The sequence below is a fragment of the Saccostrea echinata genome, unplaced genomic scaffold (assembly GCF_033153115.1).
Source record: "Saccostrea echinata isolate AGI-Se365-2 ecotype Australia unplaced genomic scaffold, CSIRO_AGI_Sech_v1 ptg000006l, whole genome shotgun sequence".
Classification (NCBI taxonomy): domain Eukaryota; kingdom Metazoa; phylum Mollusca; class Bivalvia; order Ostreida; family Ostreidae; genus Saccostrea; species Saccostrea echinata.
Window position 1 is genome coordinate 14,631,565 of NW_026889755.1, and position 21,858 is coordinate 14,653,422.

Below are 21,858 nucleotides of genomic sequence, written 5' to 3' on the forward strand. Positions count from 1 at the left end.
GAACATTATTCTGAACATCTTTTGTTCAATATTGCTTATCAAAATATTTCCCCTTTTCGAGATATAATGTGTCAAAGATTTAGCATTCTGGCCCCTTATGGCCCCTTATTACGTAACATATGATCAAAATTTTATAATATATAGTTGCAGAGTGTTAAGATGAACATTTTTGCTTCAGTAATTTATAACAAAATATTGATCGTTAAAGAGTTATAGATGAAAGACTTTTGGCCCTTCTGAGCCCCTAATTTGAGGAGTCGGCCCCTTTTTCTTGATATCAAATAAAAGTTCTTGTGATTTTAAAGACTTTTTGTTGAATATGTTTTAACAAAATACTTTTATTTAAAATGTTATTATAAGAAATGTCTCTAAAATTCACTCATAAATCACGTCCTAAATTTTGACCCCTACCGAGCTTCCATACTTCGCACTTCCGGAAAATTTGAAAACCAAGGTGCACAACTAGAACATGTCCTCTATCACCACTGAAAGTTTCAGCACTCTAGCTTTTGTCGTTCTTGAGTTTTTGTGCAGACACAAGGTCTATCAAAAAATGATCAAAGGGCGATAACTTCCGACCAGAAGTGATTTTTCAGAAACTGAAGCGGCGTTATAAACTTCAGATAGCAACGCATTAACCCTGAAAATTTGAAGCAAATCGATCGAGCGATCTCTGAGAAATCTTCTGCACAAAATCGGTAAGAAAAAAAAAAGAATAATAATAATAACTAGAAACTCATTGCGAGCAATGAGAGGTCTTCCGTCCGATTCTGAAAAAAAGAAAACCCAAGCTGAAAAAGTGAAAAAAGAAATTCAGACACTTTGGAGATTTAACCCTGGTAGTCAGCCTGAAAATCCAACGTGCTAACCATTAACCATTCCCTTTTTTGCATCACTTCCTGTCACGACCAAAAGTAACGGCGATACAAGATTTTGTCACGATTCAAATAAACTGATGACTGACTATCAGTCCTGAAAGTTTTAGACTTCAGTCGTTTACTGTTGTTGAGCAATAGACCGGAAGTTGACGTTTTATTTATTTTGAAATGTTAGTGGAATCTAACATTTCAAAACAGCGAAAGAGATGCATTAAAGTGATGCAAGTTTTAGTTTTAAAAAGAAAGAAGAGAAATAATATGAGCGCATCCTCTGATCTAAAAAATAAAACAGGTTTTGTAATCCTCAGAAACAGTTCTATCATTTAATAGTTGCATATTTAAGATCAGAGGTTACGTCCTATATTAAATATCGAAAAATAGCTTTAAAAATTGGCTGTTTTGTAGAAATTTTCAGGATACGAGGAAAATGACGCATTTCATGACGTCGTAATGCATAGGCTAGCAAGAAAATTACGTCATTTTTGATAGATACGCAGTCATCAAAGGTCTAAATGATATTTAATGCATTGTCAACTAAAACCAAGCAGTTTCAGTTTTCCTGAAATTCATAGGGCCAATAAAGGTCCTAAGCGGTTCTTGTTCTTTAATATTGAAACCACTACACTAGCGCAATGTACCAGCCATCATCGATGTTTACCTTGCACTCATTCCCTGAAGTAACGAGTGTCGGGCAGGTTATTATTTTTTCTTATAGTGCGGACTTATAGGATGAAAACTAGCCAGCTAAATTTTGAGAAGTGCTAGTAGATTTACATCGGATTTGTTACTTGAGTTTTAACAATAATTGATAGCAGAGAAAATAATCTGTTACTGATAAAAACTAAAAAAAAAACTATTGTGTTTACTTCCTTTATTCTTTGTACATTCAACTTTCTATTCTATGCAATTCCAAATACAGACATGTCCGTGTACTCTTTTCTGTACTTCTACACTACTGCATCAGACCATTTGTGAAAGGCGGATCAAGATACATTATTTCGCGCCAAACTTCACGAGTAAATCTTCGCACCTTTTCTTTGAAATGTGTCTTCAATTGAATAAGTGTACGTGATAGCTTCAATGAAATTAAAAAAAAATATGTTGCTGTAGCCTGATTTTCGAGCCTAAGAATGTTTATTTATCACACTGGACATATAACATATCGTATACGGGCAAGTAACATAAAGGCAGCGCTAAGTTTTCTTACACAATTTATATTCCTCTTTACCCCCAAAGTGGACTATTCCATTTAGTAACACATTAATGATAAGTCTTGAATGTTTTGCAACAAAACACGTCTCGCCATATGACGCTCAAGGAATCTGATACCTATTATGTTCGGTAACTTGCATCTGTAAAGGAATATAACCCTACTAAGATCAAAGAAAAATATTGAAAAACGTAAAAGTTGAAAAAATTGACTTTTTTAATTCGCTTCCGGTAGCGACCGGAAGTACTCACGACGCACGAAAAGGCAAACCCGCATATCTAGAAGTCATGTTCTATGCTCTCCAACAATTCTCCAATTCATATCTTTAGCCGTTCTTTAGATCTCGCGCGGATAAAATTTCATTTCAAAATCAGAAAATGTCCATAACTTGGAACCGGAAACGAATTTTTCCAAAATTCTTTCAAATGTAACAATGGCATTTCATAGCGCATTATCCCTGAAAGTTTGATGGAAAACCATTGAAGAGTTCTCGAGATATTGCGTGCACAAGATTTGTCTAAAAAATCTATTTTTAAAATGTATTCTGGTAGACAATTTTAAAAACAAATTATATATTAAGCATTACAATAAGAGTCTCTATTAACCCTATTAAAATCAAAGAAAAATATTGAAAAACGTAAAAGTTGAAAAAATTGACTTTTTTAATTCGCTTCCGGTAGCGACCGGAAGTACTCACGACGCACGAAAAAGCAAACCCGCATATTTAGAAGTCATGTTCTATGCTCTCCAACAAGTCTCCAGTTCATATCTTTAGCCGTTCTTTAGATCTCGCGCGGATAAAATGTCATTTCAAAATCAGAAAAATGTCCATAACTTGGAACCGGAAACAAATTTCTCCAAAATTCTTTCAAATGTAACAATGGCATTTCATAGCGCATTATCCCTGAAAGTTTGATGGAAAACCACTGAATAGTTCTCGAGATAATGCGTGCACAAAATTTGTCTAAAAAATAAGAATAATAATAATAATAATAATAATAATAATAACTAGAGCAAAGCTCGTTGCAAAGCAACGAGTGGGTCTTCCTTCTTAGCTTGTAAGTTGACGTCGTAATAAAAGGATAAATATTTGTTTAATTTCCACCTAAAGGTTACATGTTTCTGTTTAGATTGTCAACTTTGCTAACATTCTCTTTCTTCTTTGATCCAAATATCAAGAGACCTCATCTCCGGAACTCTGAATCTGGAGTGAGCATGAGGATATATAATTCAACTGTACTCTCTCCAACAGTACTCCTGAAATTGTATCCAAAACACTAATACCTCCAGACCCTCATTTCTTGAACTTTGACTTTTGATTTTTAATTTCTAGACTTTTCTATTCATCTAACATCTTTGATGCAATCATGTTAGTAACACGTGTCATACTACAGAATCATCAGTGTTTTGCTACATCACTGTCATAATAATTGCTTGACAAAACATTTACACAGCATAACTACATAGTAAGTAATCCAAATGTGTTACTGATTGAGGATTTCCATTCTTTGACAATCAGTAAGTAGAAAAATACTCTTACAAGAAATGCACAGGGATGATTTCAGTAAGACACGGTGTCACTTGTGGAAAATTTTAACATAACATCTTTTTTAGCCTTTAACTTAAAAGTTAAACTTCATTATCTCAAAAACCGATATCTAAATACATGTACCATTTATATGGTGAAGTGAGTTGGTACTCCCAACCCCTTATTCTTTAAGTTTTTTACCCTGCATGGTTATCTGGAGTCATTGGATATCTTGATGTTTAATCTTGGTCCAGTTGAAATTGAGAAAAAATGGTTTTACTGTACTTCTTGGGTTCATTTATTCAAATGTTTTACAAGGGGGGAAAAAGACAAATGTATTTAAATTTTCGTAACATGTTAAAATAATCTTTTACATGTACATGTATATTACACATATATTCAAGTTAATTTTTTTAATAACAATTCATTAAAAATATTTGAATCCATTGAAGTTGATTGCAGTAGATGTAATGTGAATTATGAGCCTAAGCAAATTTAAAGAATAGTGGTCTCATTCTGTCATTTGTCAACTGAAAAAGTTTGATGACAATAGGCCTGAAACTGTTCAAAATATGCCTCTAAATCATTTTGAAAAAGAATGGCTGCAAAATTTAAAAAGTAGGTAACCATGAACTACTTTTGAGTCAACATGATACGAGGTCCTTAGATGCATCAACTGACAAGATTTGATGATCCTAGTCCTTATAGTAAGCAAAATATCAACATTTTAATAAATGTAATTTTTGGTCAACTTTGAAGTGACCTTGAGACCAAGCCCTTTGTCCCAGAGTGATTCCCTGTGCAAATTTTAATCTACAATATATCCTCATCCTTTTGTGAAAGTTTGGTGATAATCTGCCCAGTGGTTCTTGAGAAGACGATTTTTTAGCAACCAGTACTTTTGGTTTTATTTACCTAATTATCTCCCCTTGTTTAAGGGTCACAACCCTAAGTTTACTATAAATGGGAGCCCTTGGGCCATGGATACACTGTGACAAATTTGACAATAATTGGCCAAGGGGTTCTTGAGTTATGGCCCATATTCTAACAAGAGGCCCATGGGCCACAACACTCACCTGAGTTACTTTGGCCCTGCTGTTCTTCACCAGACCCGCCCTCCCTTGTAATACTTATTGCGGCCCCACCCTACCCCTGGGGGCCATGATTTGAAAAATTAGAATCTACACTACCCCAGGATGATTCCACATATGTTTCAGTTTTTCTGGCCCAGTGGTTCTTGAGAAGAAGATTTTTAAAGATTTTGCCTATATATTTCAATGTAAAACTTTGATTCCCTATTGTGGCCCCGCCCTACCCCTGGGGGCCATGATTTGAAGAATTTAGAATCTACACGACCCCAGGATGCTTCCACATAACTTTCAGCTTTTCTGGCCCTGTGGTTCTTGAGAAGATTTTTTAATGACCCCACCCTATTTTTGTCTTCTCTTGATTATCTCCCCTTGTAAAGGGGGTTGGTCCTTCATTTTAACAAACTCCCCTTCACCCAAGGATGCTGTGTACCAACTTTGGTTAAATTTGGCTCAGTGGTTCTTGAGAAGAAGACAAAAATATGAAAAGTTTACAGACAGATGGACAGACAGACAGACGGAGGGACAGACGACGGACAACTGGTGATCAGAAAAGCTCACTTAAGCTTTCAGCTCAGGTGAGCTAAAAAGTTTACGTACACCGCTCAAATGGCCATAGCATTAGCTCTTTGAGCCTTTGGCTCACAAGAGCTAAAAAGATAAAAAGAATTATGTATCTTAGAGTTGTCTATTTGTAATCAAAGCTATATTGAAATCAGAACAATTTCTTGAAATAAAAAATTGCACTGTTGTAGTGCAAAAAAATTACTGATATTTTACATGTCGCTACAATATTCAAAGAGGGTGTGTTGCAAAATTTTGAATTAAATTAGAGGGGTTATGACTGTTTCATCGCTAATTATAGATGATCAATGCGAAAACACAAAGTTGAGAATTGCAATGTCATTGAAAGTCTTGGAGAGCACCAAGCTATTAAAAAATTATTTCTTCAGACAGGTCATTTTTCAAAGTGCACAGTTAATTTTCCTTAAATCAATGTGTCCGCAAGCTTTTCTAACAATCCTCGTTCATGTACATGCCCTTAGCACTGAAGTCATTTGAAATATGCACATATGTTAACATTTGTTGCTGTATATGCCAAAATAGCAGTTCTCTCTAAATGTTTTTGTAAAAATACATATATTACAAGTTCTTAATGTATTAAGGCCTGATGTGTCCATAATCCTAGATGGAAGGACTTTTATCTTTGTGTGACTGTTTAAATTTCACTATGCTGCTTATTCTTCGTCATCTCCAAACAGATGCACTTCTGGCAAATATGGTCATGCTTGGTATCAAATTTCAGTTATCAGATGGCAGTCACACCTATCCAAAAGAAATTGAAATTTCTCATTTAAAATAAAAAAAAAAACAAACTGTACCACTTATAAATGATAAATAGCGATGTTAATTTTACTCGGACAGCTAAGTCGCACAGTCAGAGGCTTTAGTCAAATGAAAGTTGAGTACTCATTGAAATTGAAATTTATTTTTCATGTCATTTTCCTTTTTGTCTTTAAGAGACTGCTAGCCTGTACAATATTTAAACTACATTATAACCATTATACAACAAATTATTGAATCATTAACATTTTCGTAGTAATAAATATATGTATCAAATGTATTTGATTTCAAATATAATATTTACTGCCAGTGTTTTTTTTTCAGTACTTTGGGACTGGGGGCTGGGGCCCTCAGAATTGGGAATTTCAGCATCAAGTAGGCTAAATTGGGAATCTCCCAGAAAGCCCAATCACTTAAAAAGCATTGTCAAAAAGCTTTGTTTTTGTCTTTGTATTACTTTAACAAACAAATGTTATAACTAATCAAGACTATTCTTGGTATGGTTTATCTAATTACTTGCATCAAGAACAATAGTGGTATGAATTATCTAATAATGAAGAAATCCAACTTGGCTGAGGTGGCAGAGGATAGTTTTTTTTAATGCCAAACATGTGCCGAGGGGGTACGCATATACATGTGATCCATAAAAACATGTACATGGGGACAGTTTTCCAGGGGCTAATTAATTACACTTCATATGCCCATGGCTCACAAATTATGTCAACAAATTACATGTAATCTGCCTAGTAGAGTGCACATGTACCAAAAATGCACCTGGGGTCTCCCCAAATTTTGGCTTGTTTTTCCAAGATTTGGGCCTCATTCGCACCCATATAACCCATCCCCAGGCCCGAGCGAGCAGGATAAAACACCCAGTAGTCTGTAAATCAATGCATGCCCTAATGAAAATTCACCAATTGATATGGGGCCATTCACCTTCCCTCTGAGATACACACCTTCTTCTAAGGCCTACTGCTTTTCAGCTGAATTTTCTCTGCAACTGACCACGTGTCTTAGGTTCGCTTTTACAACTCTGTATATGATAAGCGTCATAGTGACACCTACAAGTTGCACATCATTTATTTCAGCAAGCACTTTGCTACACTGCAAATGTGTCCCATAATTATTCTAATCATTTTTTTACATAAAATATCACATCAAACAGGGGATATCTCAATTCTTTAAGAAATTTGACCGGGTCTTTAGTACGAAACTATCCCCTGCCACCTTTAACTTTCAAAGTTTGCTTTTTAATAAAAATAACTTTCCATATTTAGAAAGTGCAATCAATTCCGGGTAAAAATATACTAAATATGTCTTATTTCAATGAAAAATAAAAAAGTTAGAGGCAAATAAGTGACCCCACCAATTGTCGGTCAACCACCTTAACCCCGTATTCTTTGTGTTACTTCAAAAATGACCAACTCCTACAATCCAAAAGAATCTATTTCTTATCAAAACAGTGTTTAATGGTAACTTTGATCAATTTCAAATGCAGCTACATATAAAAAATTCAATAAGAATTGCATGCCTTCATGAAATGTACTCACATGAAACACATACTCTCCTATTTTTGATGTTTTGAGAAATCCCATTTTACCTCTTAATTGCTTGAATTTATACATCTATAGCTTGTTTGCAAAAAGAAAACCTAATCTATTTTTCAGGATATTTATTGTAATATACAAAAACCCCTCTTGCATCAAAGGTTCAAGAAGAAGTGTCCTGAAAATTGCAGTTATCTACCCTACCCCTCCAACCATTACCTGATTCTATAGAAAATATACTGTGGAAATCTGATTTTACTGACTGTCCTTTTTCTGAGTATATTTCCATTCAATTTCAATGTATCTGAGTGATTAAATACATGCATTTGATTCCCCTGAATAATTAAAGTGATCATCCTGTCCTTACTTGGCATTTGTGAGTAAATTTCAGGTGTTTAGTAGAATCCAATAATTACATGAAAATGTACATATTTCTGATATTTTGTTCATTAGATATGCAAAAAGACCATCTGTTTTGTTATAATTTAAAGAAAAATATATAATCTATATGAAAATAATGAAAAGTTTAAGTTCTATCACATTATAGAAGACAAATGAAGGGGAGGGGGGTATTTTTTTTTTATGTAATTATCAATAGTAAGATGGGTCTAATTTGAAAAAAAATTAAAGCACAGCAATTCTTTGAATAAATGTGGTTCTGTGAATTGATATATTTGCATACTGACTCATTCTTTTCTCAAAATAATGATATTTAGTGAAAATACATGTAAAAAAGAGTAAGTTTATAATTTGTAATTTCAGTGATATCGCAATAACTGAGCCCCTTTAATTTCAATTAATACTAAGTGATTGCATCAAAATTTGATAAAATATATGTGACAGTGTCCAAATTATTATTTTCAAACAAATAAATTTTTCTCAGACAAAAATTGCCTTACTCTGTTAAGATTTGTTATGCTGATGCTTCAAACTCTTTGAAAATGTGTACTGGGAAAGGTTTACCCCCCTTGTGTTTAGGTCTCTCTACCTAAATGAATAAGAGTCAAATAAAGGAAATATGGTGAGTTTTGAAAATGGCATACATCAATAAACTTATTTAGAGAAGAATTAGACTAAATTACATATTTCTGAAAATTGGTGTTTTCAGATAGTTTTTTTAAATGCCAAACATGTGCCGAGGGGGTACACATTTACATGCCATCCATAAAAACATGTACATGGGGACAGTTTTCCAGGGGCTAATTTTAAAAATTACACTTCATATGCCCATGGCTCACAAATTATGTCAACAAATTACATGTAATTTGCCTAGTAGAGTGCACATGTACCAAAAATACACCTGGGGTCTCCCCAAATTTTGGCTTGTTTTTCCAAGATTTGGGCCTCAGTCGTACCCATACAACCCACCCCCAGGCCCGAGCGAGCAGGATAAAACACCCAGTAGTCTGTAAATCAATGCATGCCCTAATGAAAATTCACCAATTGATATGGGGCCATTCACCTTCCCTCTGAGATACACACCTTCTTCTAAGGCCTACTGCTTTTCAGTGAATTTCCTCTGCAACTGACCATGTGTCTAAGGTTCGCATTTACAACTCTGTATATAAGCGTCATAGTGACACCTACATGTTGCACATCATTTATTTCAGCATGCACTTTGCTACACTGCAAATGTGTCCCATAATTATTCTTATCATTTTTCTACATAAGATATCACATCAAACAGGGGATATCTCAATTCTTTAAGAAATTTGACCGGGTCTTTAGTACGAAACTATCCCCTGCCACCTGAACAACAAAACCTGCTTGAAAAACATGCAATAAACAAACTAAATTTGATCACATATTTTGTAAGTTTTTCTTTTGGGAAAACTTTCATTACATTTTGGGAAAATATAGGCATATTTTCAATTGGGACTGGGGCCGAATTTCGGCCCCAAGTCGGTTCTAAAAAAATCACTGACTGCACATTTTATCAATATACAGAACATCAAATGCTCATATTTACCCTTTCTTTTCCTGCTGCTAGTACATGTACCCGTTATTGATTTCTCACCTGAAGCCATTTGAATGTGTCTTATCAGTGACCCGTGATTGTTAAACAATTAAAGTGTAACTCTTATAAAAACAAAATTTTAATTATGAGATTTTTTGCATTCAATCAATACAATTTAAAAATGATTGATATTAATATCAGAAAGAAACACCTTTGAATTATGCTCATAACCATTCCCCAGTTTAAATGTATTGATAAAGTTTTATTATTCTTCATTAATTGGTAGTTCCATTATATGAGATCTGAGATCTTACGAAATTGCAGGTTGAAACTTTACAATTTGGATCCGACATCTTTTAAAGTATGCCAATGCATGTTTGTCGAACAACAAAATTCCTTTGAACAGTTAACAAAGACTGGTTAAGCCTTTCCCTGAGTTTGAACACTGATACGTTAATAAATGAACTGAGCAGATCCAATTTTTTTAGCTCACCTGAGCCATAGGCTCAAGTGAGCTTTTCTGATCAAAATTTGTCCGTTGTCTGTCGTCGTTGTTGTCATTGTCATTGTTGTTGTAAACTTTTCACATTTTCATCTTCTTCTCAAGAACCACTGGGCCAAATTCAACCAAACTTGCCACAAAGCATCCTTGGGTAAAGGGGATTCAAGTTTGTTCAAATGAAGGGCCACGCCCTCTTTCAAGGGGAGATAATTAGGAATTAGTGAAAAAATAATGGCATCATTTAAAAATCTTCTTCTCAAGAACCACTGGGCCAGGAAAGATGAAACTTATGTGGAAACATCCTCAGCTAGTGTAGATTCAAGTTTGTTCAAATCATGACCCCCGGGGGTAAGGTGGGGCCACAATGGGGGGTTAAAGTTTTACATAGAAATATATAGGAAAATATCTTTTAAAATCTTCTTCTTAAGAACAGCAAAGCCATGATTGTTCATATTTTTATGGAAGCATCCTCAGGTAGTGTAGATTCAAGTTTGTTCAAATCATGACCCCCGGGGGTAGGGTGGGGCCACAATGGGGGATCAAAGTTTTACATAGAAATATATAGGAAAATATCTTTAAAAATCTTCTTAAGAACAGTGAAGCCAAGATTGGTCATATTTATATGGAAGCATCCTCAGGTAGTGTAGACTCAAGTTTGTTCAAATCATGACCCCCAGGGGTAGGGTGGGGCCACAATGGGGGATCCAAGTTTTACATAGAAATATATAGGAACAGTAAAGCCATGATTGGTCATATTTATATGGAAGCATCCTGAGATAGTGAAGATTCAAGTTTGTTCAAATCATTACCCTGGGGATAGGTTGGGTCCACAATAGGTGATCAAAGTTTACAGAGAAATATATAAATCTTTTTCTCAAGAACAGAAAAGCCATGATTAGTCAAATTGATATGGAGGCATCTTTGGGTAGTGTAGAATGAAATTTGTTCAAATGAGGGCCCCCGGGGGTAGGGTGGGGCCACAATGGGGGATCAAATTTTTACAAATGAATATATGGGGAAAAAATCTGCTGCTCAAGAACAACAAAGCCATTTGTTATATTGATATGAAAGCATCATCAAGTAGTTTAAAATTCAACACCCCCCTCCTTGTAAACTTTTAAATACTGTACTGATTTTTGCTTTTTTTTCCTAGCCAATGTGCTCAGGTGAGCGATGTGGCCCATGGGCCTCTTGTTTTACATTGAATTTAAGAGTAGCAAATTTTAAACGAACAACCGACTTAACAAATTTTAGTCGATAGTCAATATGATTGAATGATAGTCGAGTACTCGAATATTCATTGACACCCCTAATGAAACCATCAAACAGAGTTCAAAGATACTGTCACATTTTCCATGTATTATTTGTAAAAAGTACTCTATTAAATAGATGTTTACATGCAGTCAATTTTGAGGATGTAATTACAAAATATAATATATATAGGGATTAATTAGGAGTTTTTTTTTCATGATTTCACAAAGGAAATGCACATAACTTTTACATGTAAAAAATTTATTAGGGATGGCAATGGTCAACTGGGTAACCATCTAATCAGTCAGAAATATAGTAACCGGTTTAGTATGGCATGACGGGTTATGATTTTCCTAACCGGTTAGTCGGTATTTTTTGTATAATATGTACTTTTTAAATAATATACCAGTATACATATTTTTTTTTTTTAAAAAATTACCACTAAGATCATGTAGAAAGCATGTGTAATGCTAGTCTCATTCAAGCAGATGCTCGACTGTCTCCATAAACTCCTGCTCATTGGAGTTTACGGAGACAGACAAGCATCTGCTTGAACAAGATTAGTTTAAAACTGAAAAGTTGCTATCGACTTATTAAATTATTCACAATATACAGCCACTGTGAAAACAAATCCCCATTATTTTGTCATTACAGTAAAACATGCTTATAAGTTCCAGGGACAAATAATTTTGATTCATTATAAATGTATTCATTTTTCAGTTTAGTTTTCAGTATGTTTTAAAACCACAGGGAATGAAAATCACTTCACTATACGCTTCAATTCCTTATTTAAGTCTGTTCGCAGTAAGCGTGTTTTACTGTATAACCCAAATACCACTCTAAGTTTACATACCCAAATCATAAAAAATTCTATATTCTAATTTCAAGAACTAATTTTTTACTAAACAATGTTTTACATGGTAATTAATCTAGTTCATTATCTGTAATGGTAGCCTAGTTGTAGGGTATTCATTTTGTAATCAGGAGGCCTGGGCTTGATTCTCATTTGCTGTGTCAAACCTAAGACATAAACATACAGGTAATGAAGGTTCCTTCACCAAACGCCAAGCATTAGAAGTAAAAGTCAAAGGTTTTTCAGATGAGACCTTAAAAACCTCACAGTAGATGTTGTGACAATAAAGAACCCTCACTGCTCAATGGGCCTTAGTGCCAAGTATTAAGGTCTATGTTTGAAGCCCTTCACTAGTATGTGGTAATGTCTCTATACGAAAGAAAAATTCTCAAGTAAGATGTAAAACAACATACAATCAATCAAAGAGTCAGTAAGAAGCTGATCCTTACGTCGCATGTTCGAATCCCACAGCTGGATGTGGAGATAGGTTCCTCAGATGGAACCGTATGAACCGAGGTTCTGTGTCACAGAAGGTGCTGGCATGAAAAAGATCCCTCACTTCCCAAAGGCCATAAGTGTCAAGTACAGGTCTATATTTGCAGGCCTCCACCAGCAAGTGGTGGCATAATAATATGAATAAAAAAATTTGAAGGGGCAATAAACAAAACACAAATCAATCCTGCAGTCTTATCACAGAAATAATTCAAACTTTTATGTATAAATATATTTCCAAATTTCTTTTGCAATTTAACTGAGTGACATTTTTGAGATTTTCCAATAATAATACACATTTACTAGCTGGGTTCGAAGGCAACATGTGTTTTGTCGGACCCAAGAACCAAACTGTTTGCCTGAGGCCATTAGGCCGAAGGGAAACAGTTTGGTTCAAGGAGTCAGCAAATTGCATTTTACCCCGAGAACACGGTCAATAAATGTTTTGTTATATCTTTTACTTTATTTTTTTGTTTGACATACATGTATTTTGTAGTGGCTTCCGTGATGTAAATTTCCTTTACCAGCACTGAGGTAATACTCTGTCAATTCCGTAACTTTCGAACACCAACAAATGCAAATGAGATTTAACTAATCCTGCGCATACTGTAATATGTAAGCCTGCAGTCCAACGATCTCATCGACAGGTTCAATATCTCACTTTGCGGTTCAACATAGATTTTTTTATGATTGCTCATAAAACCTTGGAAATGTTAGACATTTTGAGTGTACACTGGTATAGATTTATATAAGAACAAATTTTTAAAGGTATAACAAATTATAATATTAATTAAGGCCCTAGTTATAACAGCTATTCATACTTGTTGAAGAATATATAACAATAATTATCATGTTTATACATGTAGTATGTTAGATAGTGTATTGTTGAATTTTTGCATTTTTTTGTTTCAATAAAAAAAAATAAGTCTTGGTGAAATTACATGCTCTCGTGCACTTAAATATAAGGTAAAGCAATGGGGATTTGACAATGTCATGTCAGGGCTAACAGACAGAGACTGAACCATAAAATAGATAACATACATCAGTGTTTGTGCGTACATTTATACATTTGCTGGCATATACATGTAAGCATCAGTGCTGTAAGCAGCTGTTAAATTTTAGATAAGAAAAATTCTAACCTTCATTTCCATGGTGCACGCCAATCATATATTAAAATGTCACCGAGAAATCTTTCATCACTCGTTACATTTATCACAGAAAACTCCGACACAAGACTGTTCATCGCTGTTAATGTGATCGTCAGAATTTCCTCGTAAACAATTTGCGCAAGAATATATATATCCCTTTAAAACTAATGCTCCCTGTACGCAACCAAGGATTTTATGTGCTTCGAAGATGTGGATTAAACCTGCATGTCTACATACGGCTCGTACGTTAAGAAAATGTACAACTGTCAACTTCACATATTTTCTTCTCATTTTCTGTCTGCAATTCCGACTTGCATGGCTACTTCCGGGGACGTACTAAAGACTTGATATACTAAAGACCTGATATTCGACCTGATGATTTTTCAAAAAATAAAATAATCAGATTGAGTGTTAGACATGATTTATTTTTAAAAATTATTGATTATGAAGCATTATGCTATACTAAACTACACTTTTTTTTAAATATTTGCCAACAAAGCATCAGATCAAATCACGTTTTTCGTATATCGGGTCTTTAGTGTCTTCTTCCCACAATGCCGCTCGTGATTGTTTACATCCAGGTTACAAACGAGAGGCCCCGATTAAGACTCTTTCTATACGGATGCATTTGTAAATGTTGATTTACCTTTACTTGTGTAAATAACTTGCATTTATAAACGATTTAAATAACAGAAAACAGAGAAATCGAATCAAAACAATTTATTTAAAACCAACAACTATCTAAAACCGTACAAGCATGTGTTACGTTGCCCTAAAAGGCGTGGCTGGTTTGTAGACAACTTGTTCCTGTACGATTCTCGAATAATTATTATATAAAATAGAATAAGATATAGCACGGAGCTTGTTTCTCTTTATACCACATGACAAGATTTAGTATGTTAGAAATTATGTCATTCAAACTTTTTCATAATATTTTAATATTTTTAGCTATCCAAAAAATACTTTTATGACCTGCTGTCCCCTGAATATAGGGGCCAGCCCCTTTTTCTTGATGTTATCTGAAAGCTCTCGTAATTACACACAACTTTTATTCTATATGTCTTACCAAATTTTTATCAGTTTAAAAGTTATTAAACAAAAAGCAGCAAAATTTCATGGAAAAATAATTCTTAAAACTTGCCGTCACATAGCTTCCGAACTTAAAAAAATTAGCCTACAATTTTAATGTTCTGCGTATCTGCAATGTATTAGTTACAAGTTCTCCAGTTTTCATGCAAGTATCATGTGTCGTTATTGAGAATTCTACTGGACAAGAGACCCTCCAAATATCGATTAAAGGGCAATAACTCATAAACGGGGGTATATATCAAAAATTTGAAAAAACCGTTTTTAGGCAATAATACATTGTATCTACCCTGAAAGTTTCATAGCAATCGGACAAAAGGTCTCCGAGAAATCGCCTGCTGAAAATCGGCGGGAAAAAAAAATAAAATAATAATAAGAAACAGTAGAATAACAGTAGGGTCTTCCGAAGGAAGCTCGGAAGACCCTAATAAGAAACAGTAGAATCACTATAAGGTCTTCCGTGAAGACGGAAGACCTTAATAATAATAAGAAAAGTGAAAAATCAACAATAGAATAATAGAAGGGTCTTCCGCAGAAGACGGAAGACCCTAATAAAAGTGAAAAAGAAACAATAGAATAATAGAAGGGTCTTCCGCTGAAGACGGAAGACCCTAATAAAGGTAAAAAAGAAACCGAAGAATAATAGAAGGGTCTTCCGCTGAAGACGGAAGACCCTAATAATAAAAAGAAAAGTGAAAAATCAACAATAGAATAATAGAAGGGTCTTCCGCAGAAGACGGAAGACCCTAATAATAAAGGTAAAAAAGAAACCGAAGAATAATAGAAGGGTCTTCCGCTGAAGACGGAAGACCCTAATAAGAAACAGTAGAATCACTATAGGTCTTCCGTTGAAAACGGAAGACCTAATAATAATAATAAATGTTCTTACAGATGTTTTTACCAGAATGCTCTGACTGTCTGCAAAGAATTAAGGGATGGAAGGTGCGGACAATCCCCCACTCTGTTAGAGGACATTTTTCAATTCAAAAAGTTCATGAAAACTTATATTTTTCAAATACTATATTGTCAATATAATCTTTTACACATTTGCTTCCTATATTTTGTTGAATAAATTATTGACAAATAATTTATTTTTCACTGATGTTTACTATATGCTACAAAGTCTGCTCGTCTTGCTATGTGTCAGTGTGATTTAAATAAAAGAGTTTGTTGAAGCGTAAAAAATTTTCAGAAATGTTTTATTTTCATATTGAATGGGTTCAGACTCCTTTTTTTTTTTTGAAACATGAAATAGATTTTACATTAACTTTTCCATCAATTAAACGTTAATGTAGAATGGAAACTTGACCCATTCATATTCAAAAATCATTTTTTATGGCTCTAATAAACCCATTTTCTACTAAATATGCTTTACTGTCAACTTAATAACAAATTATCAATCAAAAAATATTCAATAAAATAATTAAATCAAATGTGATGAAGGTGTAATTACTGAAAACAATATTTTAGAAAAATATAACTTAAATTTTCTGTAAACTTTGAAATTAAGAAATACATTGTCCCTAAGTGGGGAATTGTCCTCACCTTGTAGGCCCTCTTTCTTCGAGTTTTAGTTTTCGCTCATAAGCATATTCTACAAATGATTGAAAGAGCAAGGATCACTTTGGGCCTTTTTTCAGACTTGTGAATTATTTAATTCCTGAAAAATCAAAATTGCTCAGTTTTTGATGGCAATATATTAAATATCATATGGACCCTTGGTGACTGCATATCTGTTGAAAATTACGTAACTTTCTCACTAGTCAATGCATTATATAAATTTACATATGCCAATTTTTTTCCTTATATGACAATACAAATTAAATTGACATTCAATTTTCAATGACATGAAATTGCATGGCCACATGATCCAACTTTTGTGCATATGGAAAGCAAACTGCACTAGACATTTGGAAGGTCTAGACTGTGATGTCGAATGACGTCATACATGTTTGTTATGTGGGTTGCCTTTCCATAACAAAGTCTAAATAGTGCATATTTTTCTTGGTAACACATTCAGATAAAATAAAAATACAAGTAATAAAATGTCATTTTAAGAGTTTCATTGGGATATGACATGAACTTGATACGTGATCAAATCTACTATAATTGTAAAACCCTTCAGGCTTTATACATATATACTTACAAAAGTAAGTAAAGTTATGTTGAAATACCTATTTTATTCTAGGTTTCAATCATGCCCAGTTTGAGGGAAGTCACATAAGAGTTGATGTGCAGATTCCAGAGCATTGTGATGAAGGCAAGGAGCAGCACAAAGCACATGAGATCTTTCAGGCCATTTTTACTAAAATGATGCAGACAAAGAAGAGATCATTGCATATCCCTATGAAGAATATTGGAAATTGGCCTGTTAGAAAGTTTGTCAAATGTGTTTTGTTTTCACTTGGAAGACTATCCCAAGAAAATACATTTCAGGTTATATTCTCTGACAAGGATCCAAGGAGGTGCAACAAAATGATCTTTGCTTTGAATGAATCAGTGAATAGGACCACACAAGGAAGTAAGAAGAAAATGCATCATTTCTAAGTTCAAAGAGCCAGGTTCACTTTATGCATAAAATGGTCCTGTCCATGTAACATTTCAATGACTGACATCTTATGTCCCATTTCAAACATCAGTTTCAAGTAGAGACTGGCGTTATATAGTGCTTCCATTTCACATTACACAAAGTATCCTCTTAGAGTCCATGCATCAGAAAGAAGACCGAAATTCCGATTTTCCTGAATTTTGCAGAAAGAGTGTATTTGAGTTCTTTCAGCAGAGAAATAAAATATGAACACAACCTTTGATAAAAAATAAAATAAAACATGTTTTATCTTCTTTAGTAATAGTTCTATCATTATATAATTACATATTTTGGATCAGGGCTTCATATGAAACATTGATAAATAGATTAAAGAGTTAGACAATTTAAAGAAAGGATGACTGCACTTAAGCACATGGAAAATTTGCGATAAAATGAATTTTAAAAGAAGCATTTTTCTTTTAATTGCAGGACTGCTCTAATAATGATGTGTCAAAAGAAGATTGATAAATGAACATGCCTCATAGTTTAAAATATTAAAAAAAAACCTGCTTCTTTTTACATCTGCTCTCCGTGTTGTAACCAAGAGTTGTGATTTGAGAGCTCACCTGATCTGAAAGCTCAAGTGAGCTTTTATGATCACCCATTGTCTGTTGTCCGTCCATCCATCTGTAAACTTTTCAAATTTTCAACTTCTTCACAAGAACCACTGGGCCAATTTTAACCAAAGTTGGTACATAGCTTCCTTGGATAAATGTTAAAATGAAGGGCCAAGCCTCCTTACAAAGGTAGATAATCAAGAAAAGACAAAAATAGGGTGGGGTCATTTAAAAATCTTCTCCTCAAGAACCACTGGACCAGAAAAGATGAAACTTATGTGGAAGAGTTGTGGGGGTAGTGTAGATTCTAAATTGTTCAAATCATGACCTCCAGGGGTAGGGAGTGGCCACAATAGGGAATTAAATTTTTACATTGAAGTATATAAGAAAAATCTTTAAAAATCTTCTCCTCAAGAACCACTGGGCCGGAAAAGCTAAAACTTATGTGGAAGCATCCTGGGGTAGTGTAGATTCTAAATTTTAAAAATCATGACCCCCGGGCGGGCAACAATAGGTATTACAAGGGGGGAAATCTGGTGAAGAACAGCAAGGCCAAAGTTACTCAGGTGAGCATTGTGGCCCATGGGCCTCTTGTTGAATACATATAATAATTTACCAAGTGATTTCTAACCTCGGGTAACTCTTGTGAATCCTAAAGTCTGTCACGTGACTTTTAAGGTAGCATGCTGTACTTACTAGGACATTGTGTTCAAACACTATAAATTGTCTGACATTGATTTAAAATCTTTACTCACATGGAAGTGTTCCTATTGATTATTTCATTTTGAAACCTTAGTAAATAGTGTAGAATAGAGAGGGAGATGAGAAAGAGTGTTATTATTTAAATAATTTTCATTATTATTTATCTAGTCTAATATTAGACCCATTCTTGCAATGTTAGCTCCACCTCTCATGCATACATAATATTCAGTCAAGGGCAGAGATACATGTAACTAAATTCTCTATATTTGGAAGCAGTAAGCACAATAAAACATAGAATTAATTTATTTTTGCAGTCAAAAAACATTTAAACATTTAAATTTGGTTCCAAATTGACAGGATTCCTAAATAAATGTACAAAAGTGAAATAAGGTTAAGATATGAAAGCAACAGAAGTGACTGAAAAAGACCCAAAAACCAGCGTTAAGTACAGTCTTCCTTTTTAGGATGTAGGAAAAATGATGCGATTCATGCCATCATAATGTATCAACTAGCAAAAAAATTGTCAATTTCGATTTAATAGACAATTACAGTCAGTAAGAGCTCATACATTATCAGCTAAAACTAACCAGTTTTTATTTTTTTTTCAAAGAAATTCACAGCCTCCCCCCCCCCCCCCCCCCCCAAGGCCCTAAGTGAACCTTGCTCTTTATTTATACTGTACTTTTTTTGTAGTGTTAATTTTTCTAATATAATGAATACTGAATTTATACTTAGTAGAAAAATTCTAGTTAGAATAGTCTGACTGTGTCTCTGGACAGGACCTACCACAGTTAGCATGCCTCCTATATACCCGCAATGTAGCAGAAAAATGCAGAATTGCTTCAAAACAATTTTTGGAGGAAACAAACGAAGTTACATTGGAAATAACTATCCTATCCAATTAATAATAACAAACCTTTTTGAGACTGGATACCTTTCACCAAAAAATTTAATCAATATAATGGAAGAATTCAACTCTTTTTCTTATGTTTTTTACTCATTTCAAATTTATACACCGTGTTGACATTCTGAACTCTCTGGGTTTTTCATAGTTACTGTAAATGCACTGAGTTAGTGTCATCTCCCATGTTTTCTTTGCTACATTGCCATTACATGAAACGCATCATATTGTTAAATCAGGTCCATTGGATATTCTTCATTTTAACAATAAAACATTCTATCTAGAAAAATTCAAGCTGTAAACTTTTCTGATTACCTTTTGTACGACATCTATCTGTGTAGACATCTGTTTAAAGCTCTCGATATTTTAAAATTTTTTTCTCGGTATTCACTTGCTTACTCCTAGGCACCTGATCCCACCTCTGGAATTTCCAGGGGTCCGTGTTTATGCCCTTCTTCATAGATTTGTATTGTTTTAAGGATTTTTGAGATTGATCTTTGTTCATTATCTTCACCATTTTCATTGGACTATTTCAACCAAACATAGCACAGAGTATCCTTGGGTTATTCTGTATGGGCTTCAGAATTGCTCAAATGAAGGCCCTTTTCTTTTCATTAGCAGAACCCAAAAGATATAATCAGGAAAAGATGAAATTTGGGTGGATTCATTAAAAAATTGTCTTTTTATACAGAAAAAAATGGATCTCTGTTGGAAAACTTCCTGCAAACCATGGCCCAGACTGGAATAAAGTGGGGTCTCAAAAAGGCATTACAGTAAAACTCGGTTAAAGCGAAATATTGGGTACCTGCGAAACTACTTCGCTATATCCGTAATTTGTTGTATCCCCATAACAAATTTGTTAAAACATATATAGTGAACTCGCAGTATGATTTTTTCCCCCTTAAGAATGTCTACCAAGTTTATTTTGGGAAGTATTAATTCAAAAATTTTCAGATAAATTGAATTTCACATTTAAAAAACTTACAAAAATAGTGTCAGTTCAATATTTTAAAAATTGAGATCTTTGAAAATTCGTGATAAAAGAAATTAATTTCGTTATTTTTAACCTCTAGGGAACACAAAATCAGTTTGCTATATCTGTAATTTTGCTATATCCAAGTTTGTTATATCTGTCAAAATTTACAAGGAATTGTTAAGAATATTGCTGGGGATTCCAAAAAACTGCTGCTTTTCTGTAAATTCACTGTAGATTCCTAAATATATGCGTAATTACACAAGGAGCACCACTCGCAAAATAAAATTACTCGCTTTTATTTTTATGGTGTTGAAATTAATGTTAAATCTCATTGTAAACCGTTTTGCGAATTACTGTTCTCGCGATTTGGCATCTAAGAGCCCTTTCGCGATATTAAGTACTTAGTATACGTAAAATAAGGAATTTACTGTATATTGGTGTTCGTACTAAACCAGTTTTACTGTAGGATTTTTACATGTGACTATGTAGGAAAATTAATTAATTTTCTTTTCAAGAACAGCAAGGCCATAATATTCATATTAATATGCAGGCATCCTGAGGTACTGCTGTTTAAAGTTTCAAATATTTGCCAGAAGGATTGAAAGGGGGGGGGGCAACAATAGTGAATCAGAGTTTTACATGGGAATATGGGGAAAAATCTTTTAAATCAATCTTCTTGAGAACAACAGGGCCATGCATTGTTAGTCATATTATTATGCAAGCATGATCCTTAAGTTGTACAGATTTTTGATTGTTCATATCAAGTTTCAATTGGGATACAATTCAGTTGTCTATTGTAGGAAATGAAAAGGAACAGGGCCTCACACTCAAATAAATTAAATTTAATATGCAAACATTCCCAAGTTGTATGGGTTCAAGTTTTTTTTATTTCAAATTGTGGTCCCTCAGAATTTATAGGGTTATGCTATTTAACTGGGGATCAAATTTGCATATTAATGCATCTATGCTGAAATAACATTAAAAAAGCTTTAAAAGTTAGTTCAACAACAGCAAGGCCATGTCAGTCATATTGATATTAAGATACCCACAATTATGTAGATTCAAGTTTTGTTTGGTTTCACCTTATCATGACTTCTTGGAGATATAGGGCTGGGCCAAAATATGGGTTCAATGTTTTTTAATTAGATTGAAAAATAAAAAAAATCTTGTAGAAATCTGCTGAGAGAAAAAGTAGGTGAGCCAGTTTGACTGAAGGGTACGTGTGTTATTGCTCATGGGCTTTTTATTATT

The 21,858-nt window shown here is 33.9% G+C and overlaps 1 protein-coding gene across 1 annotated transcript in view; it reads left to right on the forward strand.

The window, feature by feature from the left end:
- The window catches only part of LOC133180422 (uncharacterized), a 175,800-nt gene that overhangs the window by 142,477 nt on the left and 11,465 nt on the right, over nt 1-21,858 (forward strand). Inside the window, exon 20 of the mRNA XM_061314952.1 lies at nt 17,073-17,405. Within this exon, the coding sequence (XP_061170936.1) occupies nt 17,073-17,405 (333 nt within the window). The remainder of the gene's footprint in view (nt 1-17,072; nt 17,406-21,858) is intronic.